The following is a 25,868-nucleotide window of genomic DNA, read 5'->3' on the forward strand; positions in this document are numbered from 1 at the left end:
ATTTATATTTACTATCTAGATATTACTATTATAGTTATAAGCTAAAGACGCTAAAAGTGTAAAGTTATAATATAAACTTTCTATCTTAGTAGTTTTAATATCTACTATAATAGCTTTATACTTCTAGATAGTGCTATTAAAGTCTAAATACTAAATATCTTAGTTAAGAGTAACTATTTATATACACTTATTAAGCGTATAGCGTAGCTTAGTAAGCTTTTAGTTACTACTTTAGCTAAGCCTACTTACTTATATAAGAAGCTAGCTAAAGTAAATAAAAAAGTTAGTAAAGCTCTACTTTTTACCTTATTATAAGTAATCTAACTATATCTAAGTATACTTCTAGAAGTACTAGTTACTATAATAGAACTTAAGATACTTTAGAAAAGTAATAGAGTTTTAATAGTTTTACTTACTAAGCTTATAAAATAGAGTAACTTTACGCTATACTATAATTAAGAAAGATTACTAAATATAAATAAACTAGGCCTTTATATCTTTAATAAACTTCTAGTTTATATCTAATTTATATTTTATTATAATATACTATAAATAAAAGTATATTCTATTACTAGTAAATAGCTTTTTTAGAAGTAAGGCTTTATAGCGTAAAGTAAAGACTACTATAGTAGTAGAAGAACTTAGAGATAGTAGTACTATAGCTATAGAAAAGAATAGTGTAGATACTAATAAAGTTATAGTTATAGTAATAAGTAGTAATATTATAAAGCTAGGCGTAGAGTATATTAAGATAATAAGATTATATAGTTTCTTATTCTAGAAGTATAATATTACTATTATAATATAGTTCTAGACTTATATTTTATAGATAGCTACTATCTACTTAAAGAGCTAGTAGAGTAATATAAAAAGAAAGATCTCTAAAGACTCTTAGATATTCTATATACTAAGTTCTACTATTATAATACTTAAGTATAGTATATAAGAAAAAAAAATATAAATATTATAAACTAGTCTTAAAGTATAGCTATAATAAGTATTAATAAAGATATTATATTTCTTAGAAAGAAAGCTTATAGTAAGCCTTACTTTATATACTAAGCTAAGGCTTAGATAAAGCCTAAGTCTATTATAGTATAAACTAAGAAGTTATATAAATAAGTATAGAATAAGTCTATACTAAAATAACTATATTACTATAGTAATATATACTAAATTAATATTAAAATTATTTAGTAGTTCTAAAAGAGACTAGCTTAAAGTCTTTTAATATCTTTTAATATCTTTTAATATTATTTTACTATAAAGATAATACTAAATTAGACTTAAGGTACTAGCTATAACTTATACTTAAAAAGACTTAATTCTCTTTACTACTTTCTATTTTAAACTATACTAATATATACTACTATAAGCTAAAATTAAAAAAACTATACTACTATTTTATAACTATTACGTAATATAAGTAAGCTTTACTTAAATATACTTTATTTTTATTTAAAGCTAACTACTAAATAAAATAAACTTTATAAACTTTATAGTAAATATAAAATAAAATAAAGCTTACTTACTTATACTACTTAAAACTCTAGCTAACTATAAATTTATATATAAGTATAAATTAACTTTTTTAATACTTAAAATACTTTAAGTATATACTTAAAAACTACTACTTATATACTTATACTTACTATACTAGTATATTTTATAATTACTAAAGATAAAAAAATATTAGAAAATAGATAAAAGTTATTAATAGTAGCTATTAAGCTTAATTTAATACTATAAGAGTAATTTATAGTTTTCTCTAAGTAATAAAAGAAACTTATATATATAGTTAGTAGAAGCTAAATAAATATTAATATAATTATAATAAGCTAAGGGCTCTGCAAATCTTTTTGCTAGGAGTAGCGGAGTGGTGATAGCGTGGTCTTGGCGCCACCTTCGCGTTTCATATGCCAGCCGATACCTGCCTCATCCAGCGACTTGCGACACCACCTCCCGCTTGCACAAAGAGCGCATTCCACGATATGGATGCCCATGAAGATGCGATTCAAATGAGATATCTCGCTGGGAAAGACTGGCAACCGCCATGATTATTACTCCCACATCAATGCCAACATCAGAGCTCGGCCGCATGCGAAGACTACCTAGGTACTGTCTCAGAATATCGTGTCTAAGCGTCTGACGGCGTCTGAGAGTCAGAAAACTGGGGATCAGCCTCGCATGGCTGCACGGGTACGGCGCCCCTTCATGCGCTTTACTTTTTCCATCCGAACCTCATGCCCTCTGCTAACGGCATCCTTGAAGCCTGCCCTCCCCGTTCCGCCCTGTTCCCGCGTGACCAACGCGGTTCACTGCAACGGTACATCATTGCCTCGTGTTTGAACAGGATCGGCACAACCTCCATGCCCGCAATTCCCAACATCTCGCGTTAACATTTCGATCGACCGAGCTGTCACCGGCAGCTTCGTCGACATGCTGACGCTCCACTCGCTCTTGCACCTCCCTCCCGTACTCCTCGCTGGCCTCGTAGCACGCGCATACGCTGCCCCCGATGGCGTTATCGGCGACGACAAAGGCGCGGGCAGGCCTACCTACGCGACAGCTCTCACGGGTGGCGAGGGCTGCGACTTCTCCGAGATTGAAGACATCCGCGATGGCTTCTCCGAGATGACGATTCTCTTCGCCGCCGCCACGCCCTTCGACCTCACATCCCAACCCGCACGAGAGTTCTTCGGCCCCTCGATAAACGCAAACTACACCGACATGATAGCCACGAACCTGCAGCGCGCCGCCAACTTCGGCGTCCTGGAAGGAGGAACCGGCGCCGTAAACTCCGACATCCACATCCGCTGCGACGACCCCATGGACCTCTGCGACAAAGGCAACAAGCGCGAAGGCGACCACGCCGCCTACAACATCGGCAACGAACCGCACATCGTCTTTTGCTCCGACTACTTCCGCATGGACTCGCTCAATAATCGTATTAATAAGAAAGCCGACAACCAAATGGAGAAAGACCGGCTGATGGAATACTACAACCGCGCCTCCCTCTGGGCACGCATGGTGATGCACTTCGCCTCCATCGGCACAGCCGTCGTCCAACGCCCCATACCTGCGCCCCCGAACTCCACATCCGAGTGGCTCATCTCCGTCTCGGAAGGCGCAATGAACACCTCTGTCCTCGCCGGCGTCCTCAACGAACAACCCGAAACACCCACCGATTTCCAAACTCTCAAATACGCTTACGGCGCCACGCGCTCGAAACTTCTCGCCGTCCTCTCCACACAAATGTCGTACGACGCTGCCAACAACGCGGAGAACTATGCGTTGTATGCGCTGGCGCAGTATATCATTCAGAACAAGGGTTTCTATCCTGCGGTTCCGATTATGGATTTTCCGAACGAGGCGAGTGTGCTTACGAATGAGAATCTGCAGGATGGTGAGAGGGTCAAGTATGCGTATTTCGATGCTGTGGATGTGGTGGCCAGGCCGACGGATATGGAACTCAAGGGTGCGCCGTTGCCTTCGAAGGGTGCGGTGGTGAATGCTAGAGGAGTGGGGATTATGGTTGTTGCGTTGGGCATTGGAGCTACGCTTCTACTGGCGCCGTTCGGATGAAAGATCAGGAGGTTTGCGAAACGGAATACCTGGTTTTTAACGAGCATGTCGACATCAATTACGGAAACATTTCCCCGAGGCCTGTCGATTGTCCCAGTTACAACTACCGAGGAAGAAGAAGGACATCGCCACGCCATAACGCCTCCAAGCCCCATAAGATATAGGTCGCATCACATCCGATTCTACGGCGGCATCCAACACCCTGCCACCCAGCGCGGACAACACATGCTTGGTGCATTACAACATGCAAGCCTGCCCGCGCAGAGCACATGCCATCGTCGGGCCCTCTCCTAAGAACCTCGGCTGGTGCTGTATCGTTAGCGACGCTGAAATTCATTCCGCGTCAGCAATGATACAGCACCAGCTCAGGCTTTTAAAAGAGGGCTCGTCACGAGACACAAGCGTTTACCCGACGACTTCGACCGTGGCCGAGGCATCAGCATGTAATCGGTCTTGCTACTTATCTACCCACTTATCTACCTACTTACTTACCTACCTTGGAACCCCCAACGCATATATCAAGAACAGCAAGCCCGGCGCGGGGCCTATTCACCGGGTGGGTGGGGGAGGCGGAGGGGAGGCGGAGGGGAGGCGGCGGGGTGGGGGAGGGGCGGAGGTGGAAGTTTGTGTTCTCGAGGTCTTCATCAGGCATGACACGCGCTGTCTACCGCATGGTATCCAGTTCACCTTCCCTCCGTCCCTCTCCCCCCTCCAAATTTACGAAGCTCAGTGTCAAGCACCTAGCACCTACCATCTCCCCCGCACAGTCTTCTCATAGTGTGGGAGACAACGTGTATAACACCTTCATCGTCTCGGCACTGGAATTTTATCTGCTGGTAACCGGGAGGAAGGAGCAATTATACGCGGTGTCATTCACACTATGAGAAGATTGTGAGGGGGCTGTGGGGGGCGAGATGGTTGGGTGGAGTGGGGAGGGGAAGTGAGGGGAGAGATGGGGAGGCAAGGGATGGGATGGGGTGTGGATGGGGTGCGGACAGGGAGGGGGTGTGGATATGGATAAAAGGGGAATGATAGATAGGCTTTTATGAGAGAGAGAGAGAGGTCACCATCTGGTATTAAAAGATCAACATCTTCCCTCCTCACTACCTTTCACTGTAACAACTGCGTGTATCTTCCAACCCAACAACGGCTTATAACCCAACGCCCCATCCATCTTTCTCCCCTCTTATCTGATCGAATCATTTCATCCCTGCAAATTACAGACACCTTCCTCGCCTTCTCCATTTCCTCCTCCAACCCCATCTCCAGTCGCCGTCTTCATGCCCTCACTCCACACCCAACCCCTTGTCATCGCGGCGGCGATTGTATAGATCTCATCGTTCTAGCTCCGTTGACAGAATCTTGTGTTGGAGGTTTCGTCGCAGGAGGGTTGGCAGCATCCGTCATCTGCATGATTCTTGTCTTGATTATCACAGGCATCGTAAGTGGTTCATCAGCTTTACATCATCGCCTGTGCTATCGCAGCACCACAGGATGGCAACGAATTGACGTCCGAATTACGCAGCATCTTCACCCAACCTGACCTTCACGCTAAAGAACAGGCAGTATACATTGTACGCGACACTTCATGACGGACAGCATATATACATGTTACTTCTATTTTGACAGTATTGTTTCAAAATATCGCGGGACTAACTAGACTCGCTCTGTAGATACGCCATGGAGTCCTGTGCACTCCGTCCTACCAACCAACCTGTCCAGCTCTAGAATGAACACTTTATCATACATATTGAACAACAAGTCCACCTTCACAGTCTTTCCGCCCAGGAACCACGTCCACAACCCAACAGTCACCATTTCACTTCTTCTTCCCCTTAGCCACCGCCTTCGCCTTACCCTTCCCCTTAGTCTTAACCTCCTCCTCCTCATCCTCCATCTCCTCATCATCCCCATCTTTCTTCTTCTTCCCGCCCTTCGCCTTAGCCGCCGCCCCCTTCTTCGGCGCCGCCTTCTTCTTCGGCTGCTTAACATATTTATCCTTTGACAAATCCACATCCTCCTCTTCATCTTTAACCTCCACCTCAACCTCGCCATCATCAGATTCGTCAATCGCTTCTTCAAGATCCGGTTTCTCTTTGGCTTGCTTCTTGGGTTGGGCGATGGACGAGGCTTTCATGAAGGGGAGGGGGTGGGATTGTTGGTTGTAGCTGTGGAAAAGGGGCGTTAGTGGTGTACGGGGGCGATGATGAGATAAGGGGGGGACTTACAGGCGTGTAAATGTGGATTTGGTTTGAGAATCAATCTTAACCTTCTCTTGGTCCATAGGTCCAACACCCAGTTCCATGATCGCGTCGAAGTCGTCTTTGGTGAGGTAGTAGCTGTCCATCAGCTCGATGACCTGTGGGACAGCGTCTTTGCCTTCTTTCTGCAGCTTCTGAACTAGGTCCGTCCAGAGAAGTGGGACGTACTGCTGTCGAACCTCATGTCGGTCACCGGACGACCGCAACCTCATGTGAGCTTGAATCTCCTTGATCATTCGGCTCAGCTTGTTTGTAGAACTGTTCTTTCCTAGCCATGACGTGAAGCGCGTCTGGTTACCAGCAGTGCTACCAGCAACATAGCTTGCAGGCCTGACGAAACTGAAGACCGCATGTGTAGGCATCAAGCTCCACTGCTGCTGAGAGCCATGAATCATGCGATCCACGAGATCACCATCGCTGATACTGTCGGCTGCTAGTGACGCCAGTTCGAGGTTCTTCAAGTTCTTCTCTTTGCCCGAGTAGTTCAAGGACTGCATCGGGTTCGTGCCGAGGTAGTTCTCCTGCAGCATCAACGGACTGAACTCGTGGTCGTTGAAGTAGAGCTCAATCTTCTCGTTGAGTGTGGCTTTGCTGCTCGAGGCGAACATGCCGCCACCGAGAATCTTCTGTGTGATGTCCCATGGCTTCAAGATGACATGCTTCTCCCAGCTCTTGGACATTGTCTTGCCCTTGTCGAAATCCATGGCTGTTTGGTCGAGTTTGGCTGTGGAAATCATGTTAACGACCTGGCGGATATCGGCGTGGCTGCCCTCAATGAGTGCATTGACAACTGGCGCAGGCATCTTCAAGCCTTCTCGGTATGCGATAGTCATGATGCGTGATCGTACTTGGTCGACAGTGGGCCGTCGGAAAGGCAAATCGAATGTAACGTAGTCGAAGGGCTTCATCTTTGGCAGCTTCCTGTCGTTGCAGATGAGAATCATGGGAACCTCCGTCTTCTTGCACACGGCTGCGAGCGCACCGACACCACCACGGTCACCCGCAGACATGCCGTCGACTTCATCCATGATCAAAACGAGCTTCTTCTTGGCCGCCTCAACCTTCTTTCCGTCTCCAGCAAAGTAGCCATGGAGTGAGTTGGTGCTAAGGACGCCACGTAGACCGTCTTCGATGAGCTTCTTACTTCGGGTGTCACTGGCGTTTCTCTCCACAATATCGTATCCCTCCAGCTTGGCGACGAGATGCGCTGCGGTAGTCTTGCCAATACCGGGTGGGCCATGCAGCATGATGGCACGGAAGTTTCCGCTACCGTCTTTGCCAGCCAGCTTGAAGCCAGTCTTGAGGTTCTTTGGAAACATCTGTAACCAGCGCTGGATCCTCTCAACCGTCGCCTTGTTGCCGCAAATCTGGTTGAGTGATGTGGGCGCATACTTGGTAGTCCACAAACGGGAGTCTACGGCCGGGCCTGCACTCTGAGCAGCTGCTGTGACGCCAGAGGCTGTCTTGCTACCGGAAGCTTTCGCTGCTGCCGACAGCTCTTTCTGACGCTTCTTCTCCTCTTGCTCAAGCTCTGCAGCTTGCTTCTTGATCTTTTCCTCCTCCTTGCGTTGCTTCTCAGCGTGCTCGGCCTGTGCCTTGCTGTCGCCCTTGTTGCCAGCCGCCGTCAGCTTCTCAATAAGCACCGTCAAGCCATCCTCGTCGATTGTCTTGATTTCCATCTCCTGGATCTTCCGCAGTTTGCTAGGGCCGGCATCTGTGCCAAGCACAACATAGTTGGTCTTCTTGCTTGGAGCGCCAGTGACCTTTCCACCGTGCCGTTTCACCAGCTCTTGAGCTTCAGTGCGACCCCACTTCTGCAGCACTCCGGTGAAGACGAATGTGAGGCCTGCAAGACATGTCTCTGAGCCTGATGGCATCTCACTAGATCCGCCTCCGAGTGGTGCAGCTTCCCCACGACCTGCATTCGCCTGCCAGTTGAACTTGGCATTGTCGTCTTTGGGTGGTGGAGTGGGCGCGCGCACTGTAGGGATGCTGTCGTAGATGGCCTGGATATCCGCACTATCCTCAACCTCTTCCTTCTTGGCCTTCTTCTTCGCTGGCGACTTCGGTGTCGTCGTTGTAGCCTTCTTCGGTCGTCCTTTCTTGGGCTTCTCCTCCTCTTCCTCTTCGTCGTCGGATATGGGTGACTTTCGCTTCTTGCCTGCAGTCGATGTCTTCTTTGGCTTGCTCTTCAGCGCTTGCTCATCCTCGTCGGGCTCCACAAAGTCGTTTTCTGCGTCGATGTCCTTCATATCAATATCTTCGTCTTCTGGATCGAAGTCGTCTTCCTCCTTGATCGCTTTCTGTTGCTTGGCTGGGGCCTTTGGTGTTCCGCGATGTGGCAGCTTCACAGGTACGTCGTCATCGCTGTCCGAGGCTTCCTTGTAGTCGTCCTTGCCTTTGCCCTTGATGTTGGCTTCGAAGATATCGTCCGCGTCCTCTAGGTCGTCGTCCGGGAACTCGTCCTCGTCATTCCGCTCCGCGTAGGATGTAACGGGTTTCTTCGCTCGGCCAGATGCCTTAGCATTGGTGGCCGGAGTAGCCGTTTTCGAGGCCTTCCCATTCGCCTTCGCAGCTGCCTTCTTCGGTGTCGCAGCAGGTGCATCCGCCGCTTTCTTCTTCACAGGCTCCGTTCGCTTGGGCTTATTCGAGCTGGCAAAGAAGTCGGATGTGGTGGTCTCTTCGAGGACGGGTTCTGGCGTCGGTTCGCGCTTGACCTTCTTTGCGGCCGGCTTCTTTGGTGTCGCTTTCTTCGGCCTGTAAACTGTCAGGTTTGACGTCACCAAGCAGAAATTGTACACTCACTTCGCCTCTTCCTCATCATCGTCGTCAGAGTCCTCCACGACACGACTTGTGCGACCCTTCTTCTTAGTTGCGGCCTTCTTCGTTGCAGGCTCATCTTTCTTCTGCGATCCCTGGCTTGCCTTCGGGGGCCCGCCGCCAAAGAAGCTGCGGATGTCGGCAGGCATCTTGACGATGAAAAACGCGTGTAATCAGATTGTGGCAGTGTGACGCGTTCGCTGACAAGTGTTGAGCCAAACAATGGGGGGAAACGGGGTTTGGGTGGGTTGATGGACAACAGGCGCCATTGACGTGCACGACGCGACTTCGCGCGGTCATTAGGCAATTAGGCAGGCGCATTGACGCCACACCCCCGCGTGCGCCACAGCAGCCACAGACATGTCTTGGCATCAGAACTTCGACACCAAAGTTACGGAACGGCCTGGTAAAGGTCCAACATCACAACGCCATGCCGCCACCAAGGATATCACAAAGCCTACTGGCTCAATTCGGCCGATTAAACATCTCTGCGTCAAGGCCTACACGTATGACGCTCAATTCCCACCTCCGACAGCTCTGCTAACAAGCACCCAGTCCTCCAACAGACATGCCTCTCCAAACCCCAACCCTCCGCCCTTAATACCACCCGCCTCTTCTCCACAACCCGTCCCACTCTCAACTACCTCGCCCCCAAAGCCGGCGAATCACGCAAATCACGAAAAGGGCGCTGCCGCGTCCCCACAGGCGGCAGCATGCGCGGCACAACCGTCGTCTGGGGCGACTACGGTCTCCGCATGCGCGACCACGACCGCCGCATATCCGCGCAACAACTCCGCATCGCCGAAGAAACCATCCGCAAGCGTCTCCGCGGCATGAAATTCCGGCTCTACATGCGCATCGCCGCCAACATCGGCGTGTACACCTCCGGCAACGACGTGCGCATGGGCAAAGGAAAAGGTAGTTTCGACCGCTGGACTGCGAGGGTGGCGGTGAGCAAGATCATCTTTGAGATTCAGGGGGATTTGCACGAGCAGGTTGTTAAGGATGCGTTTAGGCTGGCGGGGAATAAGTTGCCGGGGTTGTATGAGTTTGTGAGGAAGGGGGATGCGCCGGTTATGGGGATTACGAAGGTGGGGTTGAATGGGGTTACGGAGGAGGATTTGAAGAGGCCGAGGAGGAAGGAGCCGCTGGAGCAGACGGCTGGGAGGATACCTGATGCGGGTTCGTCTGCGCCGGCGAATGGGCCGAGGGTGGAGATGTAGATGGGGGTTGGGATGGAGGCTGTGGACCAGAAGAATTGAGGTCGTCTGCCAATTCAGCTGCGTGGACGATGTTATCAAGTGTAAATGCAATATGTAGCATGTATCATAAGAGAACATGTATTGAACTGTACAATTTTGAAATCGACAATGGACAGTATGATCATCATCAACCCTGAAGAAAGCACAACAAATAATGAATGGGGTATGTAGGTATCAACACGCCAGCCCAGCTCTCGCCTCATCAATCAAAACATTCCCCTCACGCCTTATACAAAGTATCCAAAAACCCCTTCGCCAAATCCACAACAACACTCTTATTCGGCAAGCTGCCCGCAACACCATACAACGCAGCCGTATCCCCCTTAACCGCGCCCTTCGCGCCCTTACCCTCCGCAATCCTCTTCCGCTCAGCATCCCTAACCTCCTCCGTAACCTCAACCAGATCCTCAATAAGCTTATCCACCACCGCAACAATCGGCAGCGTGACAGCAATGTGAATAGCAGGCGGGTTCTGGAGCGCATTTAAATGCCAGCCTTTACCCGACATGCCATCAGCGATGTCGTAGATATCGAGGGTGTTGGACAGGAAAGATACGACAGAAACCATGGGCCGACCGATGATCTTGAGATCAGACGCGAGTTCAGGTTTCTCGCGGATGGCGGTTTCGATCTTCTTCATGCCGCCGACGATTTTGTGGCAGGCGTCGAGGTAGCCGTTTGCGCCTTGCTTGACGAGACTGGCCCAGCAGCCTGCGATTAGGGCACCGGGGCGTGAGCCAGCGATGGAGGGGGATGCATAGACGCCGCCGGACCAGTCCGGCGAGATGAAGTATTGGTACTTGCGGTATACGTCGGAGCGGTAGAGGACTGTGGAGTTTCCTTTGGGCGCGAAGCCGTATTTGTGCGTGTCGCAGGAGATGCTGGTTACACCGGGCAGACGGAAGTCGAAGGGCTCGAATTCGAAACCTGCTTTGGGGAGCATGGGGATGATGAAGGAACCTAGACAGCAGTCGACGTGGAGGGGAATCTTCTTCTTGACTGCGAGTTTACTGAGGCCGGAGATGTCGTCGATGATGCCGTGGGGAAAGTTGGGCGCAGAGCCGACGAGGAGGACGGTGTTCGGGTTGATGAGACGGGAGACGGAGGGTAGGTGGACCTTGTAGCTCGGTGCTTTGCATGCCACGAGGTGCATCTTTATCTTGAAGTACTCGCAAGCCTTGCGGAAGGCCGTGTGTGCGGTTTCAGGCAGGATCATCTCAGGCTGAGTGACGCCACGCTCAGCGTACGCCTTGTTGCGTGCGGAGAGACAGGCCATGAGGATAGACTCTGTGCCGCCAGACGTTGTAACACCAGCCGCATCGTCTGGTGCGTTGAAGAGGGAGAGCACCATAGCCACAATCTCGGCTTCCATCTTCCTCACACCAGGGAACACATCCGGGTGGATGGGGTTCGCAACAGTGAACTTGCCAAACGCCTCCGTCTGCAGTCTGATCAACTCCTCCCCACCGTGGTATACCGCACCGCTGACTCTTCCATCTTCCCACCGAGTATGCTCCATATCAGCCAGTTCGCCCAGCTTCTTGCGCACCTCCTCTTCGCTCCATCCTTCGGCGGGCAAACTGGTGATGCGCTCGACGCCGGGACCGCTCGGAACAAGTTTGCGTTCGAGTTTTAGGAGCGAATCAGACACCTGTGCCTGTACCTTGTCGCGCACGCCGGGAAGTCGCAGGAAGACGCCGTAGAGGTAGCGGCGAATGCTGATGTAGGCATCGCTGATGGAGCCGAAGATGCCGCGTCCTTTGAGTTGGTAGAAGGTGATGCGTGTCCAGCGGAGGAGGAAAAGGACAAAGATGATATTGCGCAGGCTAGATATCTCATGTCAGTATTCCGCTCTATCACTTATCGTTATCGGAAGGGAGGAGCGCATACACATCGATGTTCAAGGCGACGAGCTGGCCATTAGCGGAGCTCTTCCGCGCATTGAAAGTGTCGCGGAGACTGACGGGTAAGCGCGACGAGCCGGGCATCGTGGGCGGGGTGGGCGGGATGGGCGACTGTGTGTAGGGTATCAATCAAGTCTACGCCAAAGACATGATAGTAGGAATGTGGAGTTTGGGTCGCGGGTTGGCGCTCTGGTTAAGCATTTGCAAGAGGGCTTGCCATGTACGTCAATCACATGTCGCAGCCACTGGCGCAACGGCTTCGGACTGCCGAGGAACCCGCCTCCGAGATCCTAGCGGGGCATTTCCTCTTGAGGAAGTTACGCCTACATCGCAGCCATTCGCAGGAACACCTAAAGTAATAGCAGTCGGATCATATTACTAGAGTCCCGAAGATGCTGAAGCAAAGAGAAAGTAGACATACATGATCTGTAGCGGGGGTGCAGATGAATTCCACCTCCACCCCACCTCCTCCCCTCCGCCTCCCCCACCCACCCTGCTACTCCTACATAACAGCCACTCGCAAGTAACATCAAGCCATAGTAGTCGGATTATATTATCTGAGATAGAGTGACAGAGGCCATCAATCAAAAGTCTAAGTTTCGACAGGCAAAAGCCATGAAGCTGCGGAGGATTTCGACCCCGCAGCCTCCCCCGCCCGCCCCGCTACGCCTACACAACAGCCATTTGGAAGGCTTGGACACTGAAGAGAAGCGAGATCATGGTAATGGTAGTCTGATCGTATAACTTGGAGCCAAGATAACTACACCACCAGCCTAATCCATCATACCATGCCACCTCCAATGCGCACCCATAGCGAAACTCGGCATAACAGCACCACACTCCTCACAGCGAAAAGAATCGGCATCTGTCATATCTTCTCCATCCTCCTCCCAAACATCCTCTACATCCACAGGAGAACCAATCTTCTGTGACGAAGTGGGCAAATCCTCAGAACCTTGCCTGTGAATAATTTCACCTGTCGGCCAAGCCTCGTCCATCATGTATTCAAGGCGTTGCTGCCGCGCTGATTGTAACCAGGGCGGCTCGTCTGGTGATGGGGAGGCTTCAATTTGAGGCTGATGTTCGTTGACGAAATCTTCTTCGACTTGAACATGCTCGTCGCTCACGAAGTCTTCTTCGAGTTGAGCTTGCTGTTCACTGACGAGATCTTCTTCGAACAGGGATGGCTCTTCATCCATCATGTATTCCCGTCGTTGCTGTCGCGCTGATTGTAACCAGGGCGGTTCGTCTGGTGATGGAGACGCTTCAACTTGAGCTTGCTGTTCACTCACCCATTCTTCTTCAGGTATAGATGGTTCTTCGTCCATCATGTGTTCTTGTCGTTGCTGCCGCGCTGCTGCCAACCAGGGCGGTTCATCTGGTGATGAAGATGCTTCAACTTGAACCTGTTCTTCACTCACCACCTCATCATCCACCCTCCATTGCCTCAACACCTCATCCTGCCTCCTAAACATCTTCCCAATATCCCTCCCCACGCCACCCCTCTCCCTCGCCGCATCCGCCATATTCGTCGCCGCAACATTAACCAGACTAAGATTCCATCCCTTCTTCTCCGGATGCAGCTTGCGAAACAGCGGTAGCAACGTCTCGGACAGCAGCTTCTCAACCACGGCATCCACAGTATTATTATTATCGTCTTTTAGGCTGAAGACAAACGTTGGCATGGGTCCGGATTTGGATATGCGTGCAAAGGACCGATTGCGGGTGCCATCTGGGTTTTGGGGCGCCCGTGGTCGGGTTGATAGTCGGAGTGTTTTCGGGTGAGCGAGCCAGCGCTTCATAGGCTTTGAAGTGGTGGCGGAAGTTGGAGCCGTGGATAGGTCGTGTGCATCGTCATCTTCTTCTAGGAGATCGGTGTGCATTCGCTCGAGCAGTCTTTTCGCTAGCATGCGAAGCTCTTTGGTCACGGCTTCAAGTGTGTCTAGGCGCATGTAGCTGTCTTCTATACTGATCTGACGCGGTATTTCGCGTGCTTGGCCGACTTCTGTGTCGTCACAGCCGTTTAGTAGACCCCACACTTTGGTCCCGGTGCCATGTGGTACGCCCGGACCACCGAGTATCCGCTCCAACGTCTCCGGACCGATTCCAGGATGCGTCCTTACATCGCGGACAAGAACAGCCTCTTTAGTCCCACCATACACCAGTCCAGCATCAAATTCTGCCGGCCGCTGCAGTAGGTGGGTACGGAGCTTTTGTGCTATCTTGAACCCTATGCCGGGAATCTTGCCGACTTCGTGATCATCGATGAAGGCAGTCACGTTGTCGATAGTCTCATCGTCTTCACCAGATGTATAGGGCGGGACCAGTGTAGTCTGAGCATTGGGCTTGTATGTGTTGCCAACAAGCTTTGCCAGAAGCTTGTTAGTAGAGATGCCAACCGTGGCCGTGTAGCCCTTCTCTGCCTCGAGTCGAGTTCGCACGTAGTGTGCTAGATGGCTTCCTAGAGCCAATCGGAGGTGTAGCAGATCGGGCGTGGTGCCTACAATCGATCAGTTCCAACGTTCGGCTATGTACAGCATCTATGGCGCATACGGTGGGCACCTGCATAATCGAATCACAGACTGTTGGTGGCAGTCCCATAGGCACGGTTGCTGGTCTCAGTAGCCGCAAGGATTCAGCAAGGGCTGTCAGCCTTGCCGTTCGCGGTCCATTCCAAGAAGATGTTTTTGCTACGCCACACCGTATGCGCCGTGTACAGCTTACCTAAGTGTTCAGAGGCCGTTTTGGGGTACAGATGACCCCTCAGCCGCGTCGCATCGTAAGGAAACCCCACAGTGGGATCGTTCCTGTCGAGACAAAAGAAGGCGTTGCTGAGGTCATTAGAGTTGAGAATGCTGACATTGTAGTCGATCATGTCGGTGACATCTAAAAACACCTAGCCCGCCTTAGCATGACTCGCATGAACGATACGGTGAGAGAACAGAAAGCGTTGGGACTGAAATGAGATTGCAAAGGTGGCGGTGCTGAGACACGAGGGTTGGGACGGAAAGATAACCAGAGAGACAAACCTCATCAAAGCCTAGGCGTTCACAACGAGAGTTCCAGGAAAACGATCGCAAGAAAGCATAGAGTTCTTTAGAAGCATTCCGGAAGCGGGTAAGATCCTCGCCCAGGACGATGACTACATCTGGGCAGACCTTCTTCGCTTCGTGGATCAGCTGCAGCTTGTGCAAGCCCTGAGAGAGTCAGACTGGGTGGATGACACGGGCACGGCGGTAGTCAAGGGATCGTACGCGTCGGCGGGCCTCATAGTTGCATGTGACGACTATCTGTTTTTGCTGCACGGCCAGTGGCAAGCGTCGTAATGCTGGGTTTTCATGTTCAAATACGCTGGCGTAGAAGCAGTCCTGTGGGGAGGGGCACGGTAGACGTTATCTTCTGCGCATTCAAATACGTAGACTCGGCCGCACGCGGTAAGAAGTACGTACGTAGTCCTGTGGATACGAGGGAAGGTTAGTAGGTGAGGCCGAATAGGGCGACCAAGGCGTGAAGGCTGTGCCTGGTGCTTACGAACAAAGTGGACGATGACGGAGCCAGTCTGGCGTTTCAGTTTCTTCATGGAAGAGGCAGGCAGAGAAGCGCCGGTGTTGTGCAGCAGTTTCAGCGGCGTGCGTGTCGTGTGGAGATGCAGGTGGTGGTGCAGCGGGTGATGAAGCGCGCGTGAAGGCGCGACGTGTGTGGCCAGGTGCGAAACGCCGCCCGTGGTGCCAAGCGCCGGGCGCGGGTAGCCCAATTATGTTTGCCACGCTGCATCTATCTTTGGACAAGCCTAGTGGCTGCTGGGTATTTTGGGAGCAGCCCCAGCCAGGCGCTTCGTGTTAAGACCGTCCTGGTGGATCCGCAGCCGACATGGCAGTGTTTAATAGCGATGTGCCCCTCTAGCACTCGCCTGTCCCCAAGTATTCGCAATATCATCTGCACACTTCCGGCACCAGCCTCATACCCGTGGACACCCCCCACATGATGCTGTCCACCCTCCAGCCCTCCCACCCAGCATCATCTGCCATGTCCGGTATGACCTCAATGACTTCCTCCATGGCCGCCTCGCTGCCTATAATACCCCCGCGCCAGGCCCCGCCCCGGCCCAAACTCTCCATCAACACTGAGCAGCCGCGCATCCTGGGCAAAGGTGCCAGTCTCCGTCTTGAAACCCTCAGTGCCGTCTCGCCCACCGTCCGCAACACCTTCTCCAACGCCTATGAGCGCCCGGCGACTGCCCCAACACTACAACGCCCCTCAAGACCCCAGCTCTCCATCGAGAGCGACGTGCCCACCACCAGCGGCTCTACCAGCGCATCCACGCCAAGTTCAGCGTCTACCCTCTCCTCCACCCTCACATCGGCCTCCAACGACTCGGCCACCCTCTCAATACCCTACAAGCAACCCCACAACCTCGCCTCCATCCTCTCCAACAGCCCCGCGCGCTCGATAATACCACGCAAGATGGGCTCCAGCCGGCCCATGTTCCCCGCCGAGAAGCGCGTCTCCTTCCGCACACCACTGGAAGAGGAGATCACCACCACCAGATACACCCTCGCACATTCCGACATTGAGTCTTCCGTCTCAACACTCTCCTCTCTCGCATCCACCGCCTCCACCACCGACTCCGACGCCTCGACATCACAGCCGTCATTAAGTCTCAAGGCTCTGAAGAACCCCTCCGAAACCAGCATATCGCCCCTCCAGCTCTCCCTCATCAGCACATCGTCCTCCGCAGAGAGCTCACCAAGACCAAAGTCGCCCCGCACAGGCGAGAAGCGCGACTCGTCATCTTCAGACGACGACAGCGACTCAGCTCCCGAAACTCCCGTCGCCGGACGACGGAAGCGGACGCGAGACTGGCGCTGGACACTCGGACCCTTGCCTTCAGACAACAAATCGTCAGTATCGTCGGCGAGCGATGCGACGATCAGCGAGGACAGCAGTTGATGGGTTGACGGCGCGCATGATTACGAACTGTACAGAGTGGGACGAAGACAACGGATGCGGCGTTACATTCCCATGGCATTTCTCGGTGTTTTATTTGTCACTTTCCATGATACCACATTTGCATATCTCTATTGTCCTGGACGAGACAATCGCTAGCATCGCATTACATTGCATTTACTATTACTTTAACTACCATCATCAAATCTACATACTACTACTCTGCTCTCGAAAATGAGCGGACCGACACTACACTACATACATTTGACTTGCATACCACTATATTAAACACTGCACATCACACTCTTTTCGACTCGACTTGACTTGACTTGACCATGACCCTCCCAACCAAGTGCAAGTCTTATCCGAATCCCCCTCGCGATCATCACTCCTCGGCCATGTGACAGGATCGGCTGCCGATCGAACATCGAACGGCGGTGCGTGCGGGACAGCCCACAGCCACCGACCGCACATGACAAGGGCCCCAACATCGCAAGTCTACGCGACACACAACTAGTTGCCAGGGTCTCGGAAAGCAAAGCAATCACAACGAGCAAAACGTCCATGATCCCGAAATAACACTACATTACGTGCGTACACATGCTTCGTTTTTGCGTCCGCCTCCTCACTGCAACGGTCCTGACTTGCATATCCGTGTGCATGTGCAGCAACCATGACATCACCGCCTATCTACCGGGACCAACCCAGCCACCAAGCTTACCTCAAGGATAAATTGCGTACCCGCTTTGAGAGTAGGCTACGGCAATTTGTAGATTGCGCCTCCATCTTGAGTCACTTCCGTAACAGGATGTGAGATCCGGATTCTCCTCTCGATGTCTGCTCGGAATCGAACTAGGATAACGTGGCTGGCGGGAGGAGAGAGAAGCACCGAAGATTCAGGATACGAAGTTGTGCCGGCTTGGCTTGGTGGTAACTGGGTGGGTATGGAATGGTAAGGTGGAGGGGCAGGCTGCACGTGATACTCTGGGGACGGCCCCCGTTGTAACAGAAGCAAGTGCAAGGGTATTTTCAAACCTCGTCGTGTGTTCTTTTCGTTTCAGTTTCATCTTCTGAACACTCCCACCCCACTCTATCCATCCATTCAGCATCTGTGTGTTGTGTTTACGACACCCCACCCATGCAATATCTCTCAAAATAAGCCACAGTGGGACTTATTTTCGCAAGAGTCAGCGTCGCGAATTGTGACAGCTGTCAGATGCGTCGGAAAATATTCGCATCGCACCTGCGAAGTTTCGGCCTTGCATCCAGGCGTTTCGTGCAACACGATGTATTCTCGATGTCTAAACCAGCAGTAAATCCGACGCGGCTTCAATCTCCACAATCGATACTTGGGTAGAAACATACGGGTTATTGTTCGTATCGCGTTCGTGTCTCTACAACTCTAGCGCAATCCAGCCTCAAGTGCTCCCATGTTCCTAGTCTTTTCGGTCCTCGTCTCAGAGCCTGCAAGACATGCAAGCCGCGGCGTAGAACTCGGGTTTTCTTTGTTTTTCCATCTCGTACCTGCAGTACACTACCTTGCGCATTTCTACTGAGCTCACCACCCGGCCGGCGATGGTGGCGCTCAAGCCCCCAGTTGCCCATGCTGCATTCGTCAACTAGGGAACGCGTTGCGCGAACGAACGCACAGCTGCAGCGAAAGAAAACCAGCATCAACCCGCCCGTCTCGCATACACGTCGTCATCGTACCCTCACAAGCGCAAACACGGCAAATTGCACATCTCAACCAGTCCCGCTCCGATCGCATCGATGCAGTCAGCAACGTACATTTTTCATCGCGGGAGTGCTAACGAAACGCGGCTTGCAAGGATCCGTTTTAGTGTGGTGTTCTGGAACGTGAATCGCGTGGTCTGGGAGATGCAGATACGGGATTGCGATGGTATTGCTTTTTAAGGCTAAGAATAGCGTGGGAACCGCTAGTGAACCGTTTTTTTACTCCTGACTTTATCTCATGGGTGCGATGGGATGAAGTGTTTGGGTGGTGCTGTGGAAATTACGGTAGAGACCTCGGGAGTGTTGCGTTGCGTTTTTCTTCTTTTCGACGGGTAGGTGTCATCACGGTGCATGTTCTTTAATTGAATGCCTGTTCATTCAGTAATCATTCGGACATCTCCCGCGGTCGTGAAGTCTTCGACAACAACCTCACCAAAACTAATTGCAAGGCACCGTCCAATCCGCCCAATCATACCCACACAGTGACCAACCCATCTACTACTCCCTTGCTCCCTCCGGAGTCTAGAATCCTATCCTACCGTTTCCGATAGTCCAAGTAGTCCCAGTAGTCCCACCATCAAGCGAGATAACGATCTTCAGGTACAAACTCTACCACCCACCCGTGCCATCCCTCAACCACGTACTCCTCAATCACGCGAACGTGTTCTAGACCAACCTGGTCCGTGTGTGATTATAATAGCGTGTGCGTGCTAAGAGCGCAGGGAGCGGAGTCGGAGTGAGGAGCGGAGCGGAAAGCACGGAAGTGCGGGACTACGGAGATGAGGTGCACGTTGCATGTGCATGGTTGGTGTGGTTGGTGTGGTAGGGGTTGTTGGGTTGTTGGGTAGGGAGGATTTAGGAGGAAGTGAGATGGTTTTAATGAGTTGATGGGGCATTAGTGAACGATTGTTGGCGTTGTATGTGACAATCTTAGAACGTGGCGGAACGCAAACACTGTTGCCGTTTACATGTGTTTCTGGAGAAGAAAGTATAATACAATAGCATCTCTTGAATTGAGTTACTGATACCAAATCTCGAGTCCTTGTCAATCCCAAAGTAGAGTGATGACCTAGTCTATCATCCCCCACGAGTACCAACACCAACTCCAGACGCCTAACCCGCCTATTCCCAACGCCATTGAATCCACGTAAGGCATAACACTCGCTATAGTCGCTCGAAGCTTAACCTTTCTATAGTTTATATAGATTATATAACCTACTACCTATTAGTTAAGTATAAATTTTACTAACGCTTACTAGTAGAGATATAGCTTTATTTTATACTTAAAAAAGCTTAATTACTACTTCTTTTATTCTATTCTATACTATTTTAAATATACTACTATAAGCTAATATATCTACTTTCTTTAGATCTCTAATTACTACTATTATACTTACTACTTAGCTTACTTAGCTATATATAGATAAAGACTATAAAGTAAGCTTTTTCTTTAGCTTATTATTACTAGCTAATAAATTAAAGTAAATACTATAATAACTACTAGAACTATAAGAAGATACTACTCTTATATATAAGTACTTTAGTAAAGCCTAAATATATACTCTAAAATCTAGTCTACTTTTTTATATACGCTTATGCTTCTTATAAAAAGTGTATAGCTTTCTTAAAAAGTACTTTAGAATATAACTCTTTACTAGAGCTAGTATACTAAAGTAAACTATAAAAAATATCTACTAAAGACTAGCTAAAAGCTTATAATAAGATTCTTATAAAGATCTAAGAAGAGAGAAATTACTAGTTATTTATTAGGACTTCTATAAAATCTAGATTAATACAACCTTTTTAAGCTAAGAGCTCTGCAACTCTTTGCTACAAGTAATCTTGTTAGTCTCCAACCGTTAACGCCGTACTCCTCAACACCTATCAATACCCCCAACCTCCATGTGAATATAACGCTTGCGGTGGTAATCCTATCCTTCCCATCCAATCCATAAACGCCATACCCAACTCCATCCCCTCCCACACTCACACACCTACACACCCTCCCCACCCGGCGTAAAATCCAACTTCCCACTCGCCATAGCCCAAACCAACCCGCCCATAATCCCACTCAATATAACCACAATAAAGCACACAAACCAAACCATACTCTTCCTCTTCCTCCAACCCCTCCTCACCCTAGTGATACACCCCCTCCCCTTCTCCCTCTTCTCCTTTCTTTCTTCCGCCAGTTTCTTGGCTGCTGCCTCGGCGGTAAGGCGAGCAGCGCGATCACGCCGCAATTCAGCTTTTTCGTCGTCAGAGATGAGGGAGCGGGGGCGGCCGAGGGGGTGTTTGTGCGTGAAGCGTTTGGTGTAGAGGCCGGAGGCGTGGTTATTGGTGTTGGTAGAAGGATAGGGGGTGGTAGGAGTGGGGGGATAGCCGTCGGAGGAGAGAGACTCGGGGACCATTTTTGTCTCTGAGATGGCGTGGTCGCGCCAGGCGGCGTGCCGGCTATCCAGTGTGCCGTCTTTAGACCATTCGATGACATCCTCGATCGCGTTTGTGAGACCATCGCCTTCGAGACTATACGTCAGCGCCTCCCAGAGCTGGAGGTCGATCTTGCGGATGTCCACGCCGGCCGTAGAAAGCGTATCCGCAATCTTCTTCCAGGAGTTCTTGGCGGAGGGGTCAACACCAGACAAGCTCGCTGGATTGCGGACGTAGAGCCAGGATTGTGCCTGGTCGACGAAACTGTCGAGGGAGATGGCGGTTTGCTTTACGCCGAGGCCGACGGTGTGGTTGTAGAGAACGAGGTTGTTGTCTTTGCTGATGGGGAGGCCTTGGGGGTACCAGTTGTTTTGTGCCTGTCGGGCAAAAGGGAGGGTGCGGAGGGAGCAGAGGATGGCCATGAGGGCGCGGTCGCGGTCGGTGTACGTGTGGTGGTGTGGTCCGGCTGAGATAGAGTGGAGGTCGTAGAGGGTGGATTCGGGCGCGTGCTTGAAGTCGTCTTCGATGATGGCTTGGATGCGGTCGACCATGTTGCGGGTGCTGAGTACTGTGTTTGCGTTAGCAAGCAATTCGAGAAGTGTGGCTGAGGGATCCGGTCCGCATCTCTTCTCGGTTCAACTATTACTAAAGCAGAGCTACTCACAGTAAGGCAGAGCATCGCAGACCCGACACAGCTTCAACCCCATAAACTCAACCACAACATTCTTAACTGGCTTCTCATTCACCGCAGGCACAACTAGCACCCCATCCCCAACTCCTCCATAGATAGTATGCTTCGTTCTCGGAGAAGACGCTCCAGAACTGCTTTGTCTGGGCGACCGTACAGTATGCACACTCGACGAGGAAGAATTCCACCCTTCATTGCCGTCAGGCCCAAGCCGATAGCCGTTGGGTGTTGTGTGTGCTTGCTGAGGGACGCTGGGTCTGGAAAAAGACTTTGACGTGGGAGGCGAGGGAGGTGCCGATGACAATGTAGAAGATGACGATGCGAACGATCGGTCCTGGCTGGTGTAGCTATCCGCATTGGGGGTACTGTAGGCATGGCACGGTTGAAGTGCCGGATGCTCTTCATGATTGACAGTGGCGGACAGTGAGCGTCTCCATGCGGCTTTTGAGCTCGACTTATCAGCGGGGACGATAGTGTCCTGATGCAGTGTCAATGGCTGTTTCGGTGTGATGAGTGAGTTTGCGTACCTTGCTACCATGCCGCGATGGGACGCCGTCGTCGCATCGCGATGTTGTAGCCATTGCGATGCACGGCGGTCAATGAAGCGATGAATGAAAAGAAAAGAGACACTCAGTCCATCGACATGAACTGCATATAAGAGGAGAGATCAGGCAGTTGGAATATCGAAATGCAAGATATGCGAGGAGGAAAGGGATTGTATCAAGTCGGCTTCTGGCCAATGCGTACTGGCATTACACGTCGACGAGCACCAGACCGATTCGCTATCAGACCCCTCACGATACACACAATCATGTTCTCATCAGCACTCGACATCACTCATGTGTATGGTGCGTGTTGTGGATCGCGACCCTGGATCGCTCAACAACCACTGGATGTGTGACCCCTCACCTTGATCCACGCCAATACAGCTGAGCTACCAGACTTGATGAAGTGAATTGTTTCGCAACGTTGTTTGTTGATTCGTAGTTGGTATTTGAACGCGCGGGCGGCCACGACGACGGTCGCTTCGAGAACTGCAATTGTGCCATATCCAGCCTCAATTGTCGTCATTCAGTGCTTTGGCATCTTCTACCGCCGCTCTAGCAATCTTCTTCAGCAGAGATTTGAAGTCCGCCTCCCGGAATTTTTCCCAACGATCCAAACCCTCGCTCGCATCGATCGACAACGTCTCGTACCCCTGTTTGATGACGGCGCTGACTTCTTGCGGGCTAAGATGCTTGGACCGCGCTTTTCCATTGCTCTCCAGCAGGGATTGGTAATGTGAAGACACATTGATGAGCGTCTGCATGGAGTCTGATTGGCCTGATAACCCAAATGTGTCCCGGAACTTGATCAGTGTGTCGCCGCTTTCCACGAGCTTGTAGAATAAGTCGTCATACGATGCAGGGTCGGGCAGGAAGTTCTCTCCGCTAGACAGTGCAAAGGCCAGCAGATTGACAAGTATGTTGATCATTCCGTTTGATTTGTAGTTGGACTTGATGTCGCTTTCGTAGGTGGTGAGGAAGCGGACGAAGGAGAGCAGGGTCCGCCACAGCTCCGACCAATGGTATGTGATGCGCGTCTTGGTTCGACTGAGGTGCGAAAGGAGACGTAATAGAACGCCGAGGCAGAGGCTGGGAGCGGATTAGCCAAGTATGTGCCATATTGGGACTCAGACTCACATGTAGAAGTCAACGTCTAATCGCCTCCGCAGGTTATGGCTGATGGCGTCAGACATCATGTCTAGTATGACAGCTGCAGGGACACGATCGCCCCTCACTGCCGGCAGGTAGGGCTGTCTCTGACGGCACAAGCGCACCGAAAGCTTGGACTCGTCACTGCATAGGCGTTTGGCGAGCTCTCGGTCTTCGACAAGTATTTGCAGCACGAAGAGGCTGAGGTATGTGTACAGTGCGGCCCTGGTAGACCGATGCGCGTGTTGAAACATGTAGGACGTCAAGGAAAGGTATGCGCTCAGCGGCGAGGGCTCGTTCTTGTCCGCTGGGGCTGACTTGACTAGGTTGAAGCAGAAGACTTTGTTCGCGTTGGCGAAGTCGTACGTGGAGAGTAGTACGCCAATCTCAGGTCCTGGTCTAGACAAACGTTAGCCATGAGCAGTGACTGCGACCATGAGTGCTCACAATGCAGCGAAGAGCGACTTCGCGTCCTCTGGAGCCGGCACAGGTGTCGTTGGCCGGGAACTGGGAGCAAGAGCACCCAGGCCAATATAACTCAACGTCGAGCCCAGCGACCAGCCCTCTGGCATGTCGTCCTGTACAGCTACATAGGCGTCCCGCAGCTTTGTACATGTATTCCCAAAACAAGCGACCATATCCTGTATGATAGCATCGTTGACAAAGTCGTCTAGCCGCAGTCTATACGGGTTCTGAAACTCGAATTTGTTGTAGTTGGTGAGAAGGCCGAGGAGATAGAGCGCGGGGAGAACTTGGGTGCTGTCGTCGCAATCTTGGATGTACTTCATGAGCGAGGGAAAAAGGTCGCGATGAGTAAAATACGACGGAAGCGCAGTCTGAAAGCCAGCCGCAGTAATCGAGAGCGCCACTCTCACAGCCCTCAAACGCAAAGGAACTGCTTTTGGTCAGCCTGTCCCTCTCCAGCATCCACCCTGTACATACTATCCCTTCCCCCCCGTATCGCCGTATCCAGCGTCGCAACAAACTCCGTCATAACCGCATCCGCATCATTCAGCCCCGTAAGAACAGCTATGATATCGGCGCTAGGATTCGTGTACTTCTTCGTGAGTGCGGCATCGAGGAAGACTGTCAAGGTCTAAGCGGTAAGCGCATGGAGAAGAAGAAGGTGTGTGTGCGTGGGTGGGTGGCATGGGTACCTCGAGGGCGATTTCGTCGGCGGGCGCGCTGGCTTGCTTGACGCGGAGGATGGCCTGGCTGAAGAGTGCCTGCGAATGCGCTTGCTGGTGCAGCATCTCGTCCGGCGTTACCGAACTGAGTATGCGCTGAAGGCCGGTGGGGTCGGGGCGGTGGAGGAAGAATTCTTGCCAGAAGCCGGCGGATAGCTCGACTTCTTCGTCGTCTTCCTGGGCATGGTTAGCACTTGGCTGGCTGGCGCAAAGTGGGTGGAGAGGGCGCACTTTGAAGAGGGTTTCGTAGAGGGAGATTATCTTGGGTTGGAAGATTTCCGGTCGCGTGTCCTGCGTCAGCGGTGACGGCTCCATGGTTGTGCGTGCGAGGGACTTTGGGGAATTTATCGTGGGTGATGCAGGGCTTCAGATGGTGGCAGTCGCAGGCGCGTCGCGCAGCATGGGGAACTAGCGGGCCGGTGGGCGATCAGACGCCGACAGCCCCACCATTCACACGTGTGAAGGTAAGTAAGTCGTGTGAGGAGGTTGACTAGATAATATCCCCTCGAATTATTCTTATTATCGTGAACCGTCAATACATCCCAAAGGAAGGCACGACCAGACTCCCGGTACCCCGCGTCCCTCCAACCCTCCAACCCTCCAACCACGATGCCACAACCCCTCCTAGTCGGCATATCAGGCCCCTCCTCCTCAGGCAAAACAACCCTGTCCCGTCTCCTCCGCGACATATTCCCCCCCTCCAAACTCTTCATCCTGCACCTCGACGACTTCTACCTCACCGACGCCGAGATCCCCGTCAAGAACTCTGTCCAAGACTGGGATTGCATAGAGTCGCTCAACCTACCTGCGCTCAAACAAGCACTGCAGCACATCAAAGAACATGGTAACAGCCCAGAATGGCTGGTCAGTCAAGAAGATCAGAACAGTGTAGGCGAACATGGTGTACCCGAGGCTGAGATCCAGAGGTTAAGAGATGAGGTATCGGGGTGGTTGAAGAGTAAGACCGAGTGGGAAGAGCGACGGATATGTGTTGTTGATGGGTTTTTGCTGTTTTCGCAGGATATGAAGGATATCCGTGAGATCTTTGATGTTAGACTCTTTTTACGGACGAGCTATGAGACTGCGAAGCGGAGGAGGGAGGCGAGGAGTGGTTATGTGACGCTTGAGGGCTTCTGGCAAGATCCGCCGGGTTATGTAGATGATATTGTGTGGCCGAACTATGTGAAAGACCATAAGTTCCTGTTTAAGAATGGGGATGTGGATGGAGAGTTGGATAAGAAGGTTTGCGAGAGCGTTGGCATATATGGCATGCCGAGAGAAGCGGAGGGCGATATGACGAGGTGTTTGCATTGGGCTGCTGGGTTATTAGAGGACGTCATCAAGAGGACATGAGCG

The 25,868-nt window shown here is 51.1% G+C and overlaps 10 protein-coding genes across 10 annotated transcripts; 4 read left to right on the forward strand and 6 right to left on the reverse strand.

Annotated features, from left to right (window-relative positions):
- Positions 1-2,439: 2,439 nt before the first annotated feature.
- Positions 2,440-3,585, forward strand: J4E79_011743 (uncharacterized protein; the record flags this gene model as incomplete). Its single annotated transcript, XM_049360571.1, has 1 exon — positions 2,440-3,585. One exon carries the CDS (start codon positions 2,440-2,442, stop codon positions 3,583-3,585), a length of 1,146 nt encoding a protein of 381 aa, XP_049204949.1.
- A 1,819-nt stretch (positions 3,586-5,404) lies between these two features.
- On the reverse strand, positions 5,405-8,815 carry J4E79_011744 (uncharacterized protein; the record flags this gene model as incomplete). Its single annotated transcript, XM_049360572.1, has 3 exons — positions 5,405-5,753; positions 5,814-8,603; positions 8,652-8,815. 3 exons carry the CDS (start codon positions 8,813-8,815, stop codon positions 5,405-5,407), a joined length of 3,303 nt encoding a protein of 1,100 aa, XP_049204950.1.
- A 281-nt stretch (positions 8,816-9,096) lies between these two features.
- Positions 9,097-9,889, forward strand: J4E79_011745 (uncharacterized protein; the record flags this gene model as incomplete). Its single annotated transcript, XM_049360573.1, has 2 exons — positions 9,097-9,172; positions 9,222-9,889. The coding sequence occupies 2 exons, from the start codon at positions 9,097-9,099 to the stop codon at positions 9,887-9,889; spliced, it is 744 nt and encodes a 247-aa protein (XP_049204951.1).
- A 259-nt stretch (positions 9,890-10,148) lies between these two features.
- Positions 10,149-11,916, reverse strand: J4E79_011746 (uncharacterized protein; the record flags this gene model as incomplete). Its single annotated transcript, XM_049360574.1, has 2 exons — positions 10,149-11,754; positions 11,819-11,916. The coding sequence occupies 2 exons, from the start codon at positions 11,914-11,916 to the stop codon at positions 10,149-10,151; spliced, it is 1,704 nt and encodes a 567-aa protein (XP_049204952.1).
- Positions 11,917-12,605: 689 nt separating this feature from the next.
- On the reverse strand, positions 12,606-14,707 carry J4E79_011747 (uncharacterized protein; the record flags this gene model as incomplete). The annotated part of the gene is made up of 2 exons (XM_049360575.1): positions 12,606-14,332; positions 14,557-14,707. 2 exons carry the CDS (start codon positions 14,705-14,707, stop codon positions 12,606-12,608), a joined length of 1,878 nt encoding a protein of 625 aa, XP_049204953.1.
- A 1,151-nt stretch (positions 14,708-15,858) lies between these two features.
- J4E79_011748 (uncharacterized protein) lies at positions 15,859-16,782 on the forward strand (the record flags this gene model as incomplete). Its single annotated transcript, XM_049360576.1, has 1 exon — positions 15,859-16,782. The coding sequence occupies one exon, from the start codon at positions 15,859-15,861 to the stop codon at positions 16,780-16,782; it is 924 nt and encodes a 307-aa protein (XP_049204954.1).
- Positions 16,783-20,507: 3,725 nt separating this feature from the next.
- On the reverse strand, positions 20,508-21,494 carry J4E79_011749 (uncharacterized protein; the record flags this gene model as incomplete). The annotated part of the gene is made up of 1 exon (XM_049360577.1): positions 20,508-21,494. One exon carries the CDS (start codon positions 21,492-21,494, stop codon positions 20,508-20,510), a length of 987 nt encoding a protein of 328 aa, XP_049204955.1.
- Positions 21,495-22,688: 1,194 nt separating this feature from the next.
- On the reverse strand, positions 22,689-24,113 carry J4E79_011750 (uncharacterized protein; the record flags this gene model as incomplete). The annotated part of the gene is made up of 3 exons (XM_049360578.1): positions 22,689-23,265; positions 23,314-23,724; positions 23,773-24,113. 3 exons carry the CDS (start codon positions 24,111-24,113, stop codon positions 22,689-22,691), a joined length of 1,329 nt encoding a protein of 442 aa, XP_049204956.1.
- Positions 24,114-24,205: 92 nt separating this feature from the next.
- On the reverse strand, positions 24,206-24,827 carry J4E79_011751 (uncharacterized protein; the record flags this gene model as incomplete). The annotated part of the gene is made up of 3 exons (XM_049360579.1): positions 24,206-24,421; positions 24,483-24,689; positions 24,744-24,827. 3 exons carry the CDS (start codon positions 24,825-24,827, stop codon positions 24,206-24,208), a joined length of 507 nt encoding a protein of 168 aa, XP_049204957.1.
- Positions 24,828-25,121: 294 nt separating this feature from the next.
- On the forward strand, positions 25,122-25,865 carry J4E79_011752 (uncharacterized protein; the record flags this gene model as incomplete). The annotated part of the gene is made up of 1 exon (XM_049360580.1): positions 25,122-25,865. The coding sequence occupies one exon, from the start codon at positions 25,122-25,124 to the stop codon at positions 25,863-25,865; it is 744 nt and encodes a 247-aa protein (XP_049204958.1).
- Positions 25,866-25,868: the final 3 nt, after the last annotated feature.

Source organism: Alternaria viburni (genome assembly GCF_023758015.1).
Source record: "Alternaria viburni strain BMP 2772 chromosome Unknown scaffold_48, whole genome shotgun sequence".
Classification (NCBI taxonomy): Eukaryota; Fungi; Ascomycota; class Dothideomycetes; order Pleosporales; family Pleosporaceae; genus Alternaria; species Alternaria viburni.